The sequence below is a fragment of the Phycodurus eques genome, chromosome 22 (assembly GCF_024500275.1).
Source record: "Phycodurus eques isolate BA_2022a chromosome 22, UOR_Pequ_1.1, whole genome shotgun sequence".
NCBI lineage: Eukaryota > Metazoa > Chordata > Actinopteri > Syngnathiformes > Syngnathidae > Phycodurus > Phycodurus eques.
Genome location: NC_084546.1, coordinates 405,394 through 415,434, shown reverse-complemented (window position 1 = coordinate 415,434; position 10,041 = coordinate 405,394). Strand labels below are relative to the sequence as shown.

General features: G+C 52.0%; 1 protein-coding gene across 10 annotated transcripts; it reads right to left on the bottom strand.

Annotated features, from left to right (window-relative positions):
• Positions 1-2,384: 2,384 nt before the first annotated feature.
• On the bottom strand, positions 2,385-8,213 carry LOC133397039 (CCR4-NOT transcription complex subunit 2-like). Of its 10 annotated transcripts, XM_061667455.1 has the most exons (15): positions 7,978-8,206; positions 6,525-6,655; positions 6,383-6,455; positions 5,799-5,937; positions 4,970-5,155; positions 4,820-4,875; positions 4,112-4,237; positions 3,913-4,037; positions 3,713-3,836; positions 3,491-3,647; positions 3,356-3,417; positions 3,218-3,267; positions 3,049-3,149; positions 2,829-2,973; positions 2,385-2,651 (listed from the first exon to the last, which is right to left on the bottom strand). In XM_061667455.1, the coding sequence occupies exons 2-15, from the start codon at positions 6,639-6,641 to the stop codon at positions 2,565-2,567; spliced, it is 1,548 nt and encodes a 515-aa protein (XP_061523439.1). In that variant the 5' UTR covers positions 6,642-6,655; positions 7,978-8,206; the 3' UTR covers positions 2,385-2,564. The 10 variants fall into 10 exon arrangements, with proteins under 10 accessions (XP_061523439.1, XP_061523430.1, XP_061523434.1 ...); XM_061667446.1 differs by having other exon boundaries at positions 3,049-3,417; positions 7,179-8,213; XM_061667450.1 differs by having other exon boundaries at positions 3,049-3,417; positions 6,525-6,747; positions 7,978-8,212.
• Positions 8,214-10,041: the final 1,828 nt, after the last annotated feature.

The following is a 10,041-nucleotide window of genomic DNA, read 5'->3' as shown; positions in this document are numbered from 1 at the left end:
CGCCAGAGGACGCTGTCACGGTTCTTCTGGTTGTCCCGCTTGCGCGGCGGCACGGAGCAGGACTGCCGACCTATCACAGCGCACCGTCACCGGTATGACCGCCGATTGTGCGGTGAGATTGGGTTTTGACTGACAAAACAAGACTTGGTTGTCAGGGGAAAACAAGCAATATTCTTATCAATGTCTGAAGACAAACATACACAGGCCATACATAAAGATGCACACACACATTTTATCACAGACAGGATAGAAATGTATTTTCTGCTGACCTTTTGTGTGCGCGCGTGCGTGTGCTAACGTGGTTGTCACGTGATTACAGATGAGAAGATGCCCCAGGGCGGCTAATTGTAATCGTGTGTCTGAGAAAGATGTAAGAATGACGTCATCCTTCAGGAAATCCCTCATTGTTATTGAGAGTAATTGGCTGAGTGGACCAGCCCACCTGTCAACTTTGTCCTGGGCGCGCGCGCGCGTTTGTGTGCGTGTTTACAAATACACGCACACACTTCGCGGCTCTTGTGTTTGTGAAGAATGTGTCAGAGTGAGACCTCTGTACACACCGCATCTTACGGGATCTTCAAATTTGAAGTGTGCTTTATGTTTTCGCTGGTTTCACAAATGCCATCATTGGCACGTGAGGAGATCATGTGGCCGTCATGCGGTCGCCGTCACGATGACGCCGTGGATCCTCTCTGTATTTACTCTGTTGCCATAGCGACACAGCAGACTTCACGTGGCTGCCAGGAGGAGGGGAGAGAGAGCATTTCTGAACTTTAACCCCACACCTTGGCGATGCTAACGTCGCACACACGTGTGTAATTGGCTGGAGCGAAGTGGGCGTGACCTTGGGGTTGAGGACCAGCTGTGGCTCTCCGAAGTGCAGCAGCACCGGCGAGGTCGACAGCTGCAGGCGTGCGTACGACGTGCCCTCGCAGTCGGCGCTGCACGCCGTCGTCTCGTCGGCCACCTGCGAGGGAGTGGAATGTCGCCGAGATGATGTCACTTCCTCCCAAGAAACGTGTCGAGGAAAAGAGGGAAGAGGTGGCCGTCGCCGACGGTACAGTCGCGCGCACACGCACAGTGTATAATGCTAGTGTGTCTTGTGGTCACAGGACAGACAATAAGCTTACGGTACTTTGTCGTCTTGCTGCCGTTGGCGGGGCTGATCCGGCGGAAGGCCAGACCGAGCACGCTGAGGCGGCCGCGCGGCATCAGGAGGAGGCCCACGCGGGTGCAGAGCGTCTTCGCCGCAGGGTGGAAAGACGACAGCGAAAGGAACGGGAGGACTTCGGCAGTCTGAGGTGCTCTGCTTTTGCCTCCCCCTTTCATCACCATGACAACCGTCTCATCCCCCCCCCCCCCCTCTCTCTCTCTCGCGCTCACTCAAAAATCAGACTTTTTTCACTTCAAAGCAACTTTGGTTGCCCATAAAAGGCCGTGCGCAAATGAGCAAATGAATTCTCGATGTCGTCGTCATTGGCACATTTTGGCGCCACCGTGTGGACAAAGTGAAGCCGCGATGTGACGTCCCGACCCTCGGTCAGTGATTGGCCGATGGACAGATGACGTCACATGTTTCATTATCAGAATATTTATTTGTTTCTATGAAAACACTAGCTGCCATTTTCACGGAAGGTGTTGTCACGGAAACCCCCCACACACCAACTGAGATCCCTGCAGTTGTCGTCATGGCGACCAGATGGTTAAAGATCAAGGAATGCGCGGCCGTCCCAAAGGAAAAACAAACATCGCGGGTCTGCGTGTTTTGGGAATCCCTTCGTGTGCCGATCCCGTTTTGGGATGTCTGTGTACTAGTGCACGCTTTTTGTCGTCTCTCGTTTGACAACTTCCTGTTACGAATAAGGCTAGTAGTGACATTAGGAAGTTATACTCTTTAACGTGTAGGAAAAATTCAACTAGTTAACATTTAGTGCTGTGCTAGTAGTATTAGTAGTGGTCTGATGTCCACTAGTGCAGTTTTTCCCCTCACTAGTAACATCTAGTTGTCCTCCTGGTATACCAAAGTTGTCCCCCCAGTGCAAAGAAATGTCATTGAGGAGTGGAAACGGTTGTTCTACAAGTGCGCTGAACTGTTTTTCGAGTGAGAACAAACAGCATATTAAATGCTCTCCACGATATGACATATTTGCGCACTCGTAGAACGACGAGGGCTCACCAGTAGGACACTGCGTTAGTTGACATATATGTGCTGGAATTTTGTAATGTCTTTGGTAGTACGAGGAGCACACAGTTGTCAAGAGTGCACAATTTTGCCTCACTAGTAACGTGGTGGTTGTCCTCGTGAGGACAAAGAGCATACTAGTACACGGGACGAAATGCTCGGCCGGTGTGTGCGTGATGTCAGCAAAGCATGTGACATCACATCGCATAGTCCTCTTTTATTGTGAAAGGGCGCTACGAGGTCCGTCCGCTTCCCGTCTCGGTCTCGCGAGCGCCGCAGAATTGAAAAAAATTGAAAAAAGGAGCGCAGGAAAACGCAAGGTCAAATGGAAAACTCTGCACTGACGGCAGGGGGGCGGGCGGGCAGCCGGCCTGCTGGCCAATCAGAAGGCCTGCTGGGCGGGGTTGTAGTTGAAGGTGGCGGGAACGTGAGCGCGCTCTTCCAGTTTGTCGTATTCCAGGTGGAACTCCTGATGGCGGGAAACAGCGTTAGTGTGCGTGTGTGTCTATGTACTTGTGTTACACTCTGTGTGTGCACGTGTCTTGATTGGCGTGTGCGTACGTATGTCGGCTTGTGTGTATATGCACGTGTCTGTCTGTGCATGTGTGTGCGCGCGTGCCAGTGTGTCCCTGTGCGCATGCGTTACCTTGGCAACTTTCCTCCAATTGAGGCAGTCGAAGAAGTAGTACGTCCCCCTCTCGTACGCGTTGGTCTTGAGCGACGGCTCCATGCCGGGCGCGCGCGTGATCCACACGCGCTCCTCCTTGTGGTAGCGCCAGTCTCTGTTGAAGCTGACACACGCACACACTCGCGGTGACGCGGCGGCTACGAATCGCGACTCGTGCGTGTGCGTGCGTGGCTCTCACAGCTCGACGGCGGCCAGCGGCTGCAGCAGGTCGCCGCCGTTCATGTAGTAAAGATAAAACAGGAGGTCCTCACCGTAGCGAGACAACTTGATGGCGGCCAGCTGGACAACGGACGGACGGCGGCACAACGTCAACACGCACGCACGCGCACACACGCACACCGGCCTACCTTGTCCCGGATGTGGATGTTGGTCAAGTACTCCGACGGCACGTGGAAGTCTACCAGGGGTAAAGGGCAAACAGCACTCAAATAACCCGACACCCCTGAACTCACCGATGTGTGCGCGCGCGCATCTCCTGAACTGACCGATGTCCTGCGGCCGACACGGCGCCGACGCCCACGGCGATGCGAACTTGGGATAAAGATTCCTGGAAGAAGAGAGAGGAAAATGAGCGGTGACAGTGAGGCCGCATCGCCATGGCGACAGCGGCGATGGCGTACTCGGGCGAGTTGAGGTTGAGGCCGAGCGCGGTGAGGTCGGAGCCCAGCGCCAGGTGCACCGTGCCGGGGTCCGTCTCGGCCGCCCGGATGAACGTCAGCAGGCCGATCATGCCGAACTGATCCGTTACCATGCCGACCGGGATGTTGGTCACGCGCCCTGCCACACGCGCCAGTCACGTGAGCGCGCACGTGTGCGCGCGTGCGTCTGCGTGCACGTCTCACCATCAGGAAGCACCTGTATTCCTTTCTTGTGCTGGTCGTTGCCGCTCGCCGACGCGGAACTTCTGTCACCCGGAAACCTCGGACCGTCCGAGTTGGAGGCGGGCTTACCTGAAGAGCTGAGGTTCTGATTGGTGGAGACAAGGGTCAGCTGACAGGAAGCAAGAGTGTGGCGTCTTTGTATACACGCTTGTGCCTGTCACCGTTTTGCCGTCGTCGCCGCCGGGGTCTTTGGCGTGGTAGTTTGGTCCCGGTAGAGCCGGGAAATCCTCGTTGTGGATGGAGAAGTCCCGCGACTGCTCACTGGACGGCTTGGTTACCATGCCAACTGCGGGGAGGGGCGCGGCATCACGCACGAGTCGCCGTGATGACGAGGACAAAGCGAGCGCGCGCGCGTCTCACCGTAAGGCGCGCGCCCCGCCAGCGGGTCGAGGGGCGGCACGGGGTCGGGGCCTCCGTCCCGCCGGCCGCGGTCCGCCAGTGCCGGGAAGTCGGACAGGTCCAGCGCCGTCACGTTCTCGCTGCCGTCTGCGCGCAACGGACGTCACAGAGCAAATGCGACATCTCCGCACGACCGCTGTTGCGCAATACCATCAAGGTCCTAAAAAACTCAAATGCTACGAAGTCGACAAGCAGGAGTTTTAGGGTCCAGTCCGGACCAGGATTTGGTGCCGGTCGCCATATCGTTAGCTTCATTAATTTTGTGGATATACTGTATGTCTATTTGTATATGACTCATTTTCATATCATTCAACAGATCACCACTGAAATACACTTCTTGTTATAACGGTAAAAACAAAAGTGCATCACGGTAAAGATATAACGTCATATAAATTATGTGAGTTGTAAAATGTATGTGTTGTCCTTCAAACTCTACAAGCGCATCCTAACAACTCAAAGCCATCACACTCTTGTCTTTATACAATCGTAATATCAGTAAAGACAGCTTGAGTGACACTTTGGCTCTATTTCCTGGTTCACGGAGATTGAAGAACACACACGGCTTGGCAAAATGATTCTGGGGCTCGTGGTGACCCAAGACTTTTGCACATTTCTGTATTTTATTATGATCCATCGTGATTCGGAGTCAAGTATATCGTGGATGTTTACCTGTACCGTTAAAGATGTTGAATCCAGGATTCCTGTTCACGCCAAAACCTGCCATGCTGACACACACACACACACACACACACACACACACACACACACACAGACTAGTCACATGACTTCCTGACTTGCAGGCCAAAGGTCAAGGGGTACCTGTTGATGGTGAAGGCTTGCCGCGACTGTTTGGGCATTCCGATGACGCTGGGCGACGACCCGCCGGCGCTCCTGCCCCCGGCCCCGCCCCCTCGCTCTCCTCCCATCCCGATTGGCTGTCCCGCCGGCCCGCCCGCCTGCTGGTTGTGGGTGAGGACGCCGCGGCCGCTCACGGGCAGAACCCCCCTGCGGAGAAACGCGGTAAGACCAGTGCAGTTGTCATGAGTTGTTGACGGCGTTGGCGAGACGTACTTGCTTACAATTACAAGTTTGCCTGTTGAAAATGGAATCGGAGTCAAACTATTTCAATGACTTTCTCAAAGCATGTGGAAAACATGATAGCATGTTGACCTCATGACAAATGTGCACAATTTAGACAATATTGCTTCATATAGACTGGATAAATGAATGTTCCATCAAAAGTCCAAACATGATGAAGATGCAACTGTTGAAAAGTGTCACGACGAGTTGAACCTTTTCAAAATCTCAGGCAAACTAAGAGATAGATTGGAGGTCCCATTTGGAAAAAAAAGTCATGTTTGAAACATGAGAGGACCAATCAGAAGTGATACGGGCAAAAAATCTGCGCTTTTGCGGCTGTCTTTCAGTTGTGACTAAAATTGCAATCATGGAACTTTCCAAAGGCAACAGAAATTGAATTCCACATTTTCTCCCAGTAATGTAATTGTAATTACAATTGCGTACATTTTGTCATGAAATAATGTGACGTCGTTACATGTAACTGTTACTGCCCGACATGAGCTGCAACCAGTTTCCACTATTGTGCAACTAACTAGTTTCCAACGCAGCGTGTGCGGACGTGGCGTACCTGCTGGGCGAGGGCGGCGTGTGCACGGCGGCGGCGCCCGTGTGACCGCTCAGCTGTCCGGCGGCCGACTGGCCGAGCGCGCTTCGACTTAGCGGCGCTGCGCTGCTGTTGATGCCGCGCACGGGGAAACCCAGCGCACCTGAACGCACCACACGACAAGAAGAATCAGCGTCCTTATTGCGGTCGCTCGAGAGGTTCCGGGTTCGAATCTCCGCTCGGGTGGTCCCGTGCGGCGTTGGCGTGTTCTCACACGATCCAGTGGGTTCCGAACGTATCTTAGCTTCATTGAAGCCGACAAATTGCGCAAGGGTGTGAATGCGTCTTTGTCTCCGTTGTGCCCATCTGACAGATGGGCCTTTCATGAATATGCTTGTGTTTGGATATTGTTCGTGTCAGTGAAAATGATTCTCTTCTTGCTAGATGGCACCTCAGCCGCGGTGCACTCCTGACAAAACAGATTTTTTTTATTTTGGGCCCGCATTCTTCTGCCAGTCGCTAATTTGAACCGGTATCCCCCACGTTGGCAGGCGGCAGTCCTAACCACTGGGACCAAAGGGCACGCGGGAAGGGCGGAAGGCACTTACTCTGAGGCCCGTACAGACTGGCTCCGAGCTGCGACAGCTGCCCCGGCGACGAGGCGGAGGACGACGGCAACATCTGAAACACAAACGCATCCCGCTGACGTCTGCCGTCGGCGTCCGGCGGGTCGGCGACGGCGCCGCTTACGTCTTTGTCGGCGCGGTGTGCCGCGAACGCGGACCGCTGGCCGTAGTAGAGGCCGCCGCAGGAATCGTCTCCCTCCGGCCCGGCCTCCGTGAACTTCTTCCGGTTAGCCCCAAACATGCCCGCCGTGTCACCTGGCACACACCCATGACGACGTCACGTCACGCCGACATCTGCTGGCAAACGCTCCGATGGCGGCGCGGGTAAACCACGTCGTACTCGTCGTCTGACCAAGCAAACGACATCTGCTGCAGTTTCAACATGCGAACTGTCAGTCGAGCAGAAGCTATGGAAGCTAAATTGTCGACGAGTTGTTGACTGCCCACGACGAGTTTCCATGAGTCACAGACTGGCCGCGACTACTTTTGAGTAATTATAGACTGTCAGCAACGAACCTTATTTTGTTTCTGACCGTCTGCGGCTATTTTTCATTCGTTAATTACTGGCTGCAACTTGTTTTCATAGTTTTCATTTTAAACATACCTGCGGAAAACCCATGATGGAGGTTTGCTTCCCAGTCTGTCCCTTCACAAGCGGCTTCTACGTCTTGCTATGTTCTCCGTGGGACTATTTACGACATCCGCTGCACGTATCCGCTTCACGCACAGAAAACTAGATCCGTTTCGATTTGATTTGGAAGAAATTAAAAAGCCTAACCTTTTGAGGTATAGCTGGTGTCACAATCCCAAACTGGTCTTCAGTTGAGGCCAGCGGTGGTGCCACCCGGAAGTAACTGTTGTTTTCAAACATGATGAAACGTCGACCGACTAATTGGTCAGGTGACACTGTGGGCGTGGCCTCATTTTCACAAGTGAGCGCAGCAGTCAGCACGTCTGCTGACAAGCAGGCCAACTTGCCGAGCAGCAACACTCCTGGCTCAAGCGCTTTTTGTTTTTGTTTGTTTCTTTCTTTCTTTCCTTCCTTCCTTCCTTCCTCTCCCCAGCTCCCTAACGAGCTTCGAGGTGAGCCAGATGTGTGTTTTGAACGTTCTGCGTGTTCTTTTGGCTCGAGGTCCAAATTCCTAAACTTGGCGTCGGCCGGCTGTGTGGCTGACGTGCCGTGATGCAGACTTGACGTGCGGCACTGTCGCAAACGGCTACTGTTAGCCACGAACGCTAACGTCATGACTTTCCCACGTCGTCCGACGGCGGGCGAGCCAGTAGATCAGTTGACGCTTTGATTTGGGGTTGAGTGGAGTTCGTGAAAGTATTTGGCACAGCCCGAGCTTGTGTCACTTCAGTTCACAGCTTATTGAATGACACTAGAGCCCTGTTAGCATTGTGGCTAAAGGAAGCTAAAGCAACAACAACAACAACAAAAGGCTCCGGAGGGCGCGCGGCGGGTGAAAGGTCACCGGGGCGAGAGGGCGACAAGCCGCCGCAGGGTGAATCTTCATCCTATGCACCCGAAAAAAGAAACACAATGAAGGAATTCAAAAGATGGAAAAAGAGCTTACCGCATCAATCTTTCTTCACCGCTACTTTCAAGATGGCACCATTGCTGTGCTACACGCAAAGCAAGCTGGGAGTTGTAGTTGGAATGGGACATGACTCTCTTCCTCTCTCCATTTTACGCTTTGGACACCTTTTGATTGTTGTACCCTTCCACTACGTTCTGCTTTATTCTAATCCAGTCTACTCTGTTCTCCTTCACGCTCTTCTATTCTTCTATATGAACCGCTATATGAACAATAACCAAGTCTATTGACTTGACTCCATTCTATTCTATTGTATTGTGCCACAATCGACTTGATTCTGTTCGACTGCTTCTTCGTCTGTGAAGTGCGTTGAACTTAGATGAGTTCATTCAACTCTTCACAATAAACACCTCTATCAACTCTAGCCCGTTCTATTCCGTAATACTCTACCGCGGTCTTCTTTATTGTGCTAATTCCAGCTCTACTTGACGCCAGTCGACTCTGATCTCTTGTATGCCATCCTCGTTCGTCTGTTCTACTCCAACTATGTTTTCCACCCTCTTGTCGCATTCTACTTTATTTTATTCAAATATCCTACGATTCAATTTAACACATTTGACTATGTTCTAGGCGGCACGGTGGACGACTGGTTAGAGCGTCAGCCTCACAGTTCTGAGGACCCGGGTTCAATCCCCGTCCCCGCCTGTGTGGAGTTTGCCTGTTCTCCCCGTGCCTGCGTGGGTTTTCTCCGGGCACTCCGGCTTCCTCCCACATCCCAAAAACATGCATGCATGAATTGGAGACTCTAAATTACCCGTCGGTGTGACTGTGAGTGCGACTGGTTGTTTGTTTGTATGTGCCCTGCGATTGGCTGGCGACCGGTTCAGGGCGTACCCCGCCTCCTGTCCGATGTTAGCTGGGATAGGCTCCGGCACGCCCGCGAAGCGGCTCAGAAAACGGACGGACGGATGGACAGACTGTGTTCGACTTGAGTGAATTTCACTGTTGCACACACTATTCTACTTTGCTCTTTTCTTTTTGACTGTTTTACTCCACCCCTTTGAATGCTCCAGCACGCCCGCGACCCGCGTGAGGAGAAGCGCGACAGAAAATGGATGGATGGATGGATATATTCAACTCTATTATATTCGAGTGTACATTAGTCTACCATTGCAGAATAATACACATGAATATTCCGACTGGAGCAGAGTAGAATAGAGCGTAAGGATCCGAATCCATTCGAGCTGAACGGTCGACATGACGTCGACGAATTGTTGGAGCTGCTAAGCTAAATGGCTCCATCTGGTGGACACAAGAGGAAATGCACATAGACCGTCGAACAGCGTTGGCAGTGATTTTATTCGATCAAGAATCAACATTTGAACAAACACGACACGCACGCACAAAATAAAGTTTTGGCTTTTTTCACACCCATTTGGCAGCGATTAAAGGGACCGGACCGGCGGGGCGTCCAAACATGCGTGTTGCGTCTCACATCAGGGACCAGGGAGAACATGCAGACCAGTCCAAAGACAAATATGAACAGGAATATCAATATCAATATGAGCGTCCCACATTTTGTTGCTCGTTGCGGAGAAGGAAAGTGTCAATCAAAACAAAGCCTCTTTGACCACGTCATTCAGCAAAAGTTGAAAATCGTTTGAAAATATTTTTGGTGTCCTGCTGCTGTTGCTTCTTTCAGCCTCACTTTTATTGTGAAAATATACTCCGTTTTTGTACGTCCTTCTTGAGTGACACTTTTATTGTGAAAATCTAGCCGACAGTTGACTCCTTCCTTCCTTTTGGAGAGCTTCCATTGTGAAATTAAAATCCAAGTTTGGTGACAGCTGCGTCCTCCCCTCAGTTGGCCTTTCATCGGGGAAAGTCAGTCCGTCTTTGATCCGGTCTCTTCGATTGTGACAATAGACTCTGTTTGACCACTCGTGCTTCCTTCTCCAGGAGCACTTTGATCTGAAATGATCAGCGCATCTTTGTTTTCTCAATGCTCCTGATGATGATCTTTTGTCACTGGCGCTTCTTTCGGGACACTTTTATTGTGAAAAAAGTGCTCCAGGTTTGATCCCTTCTCACAGCTGTTTCCTT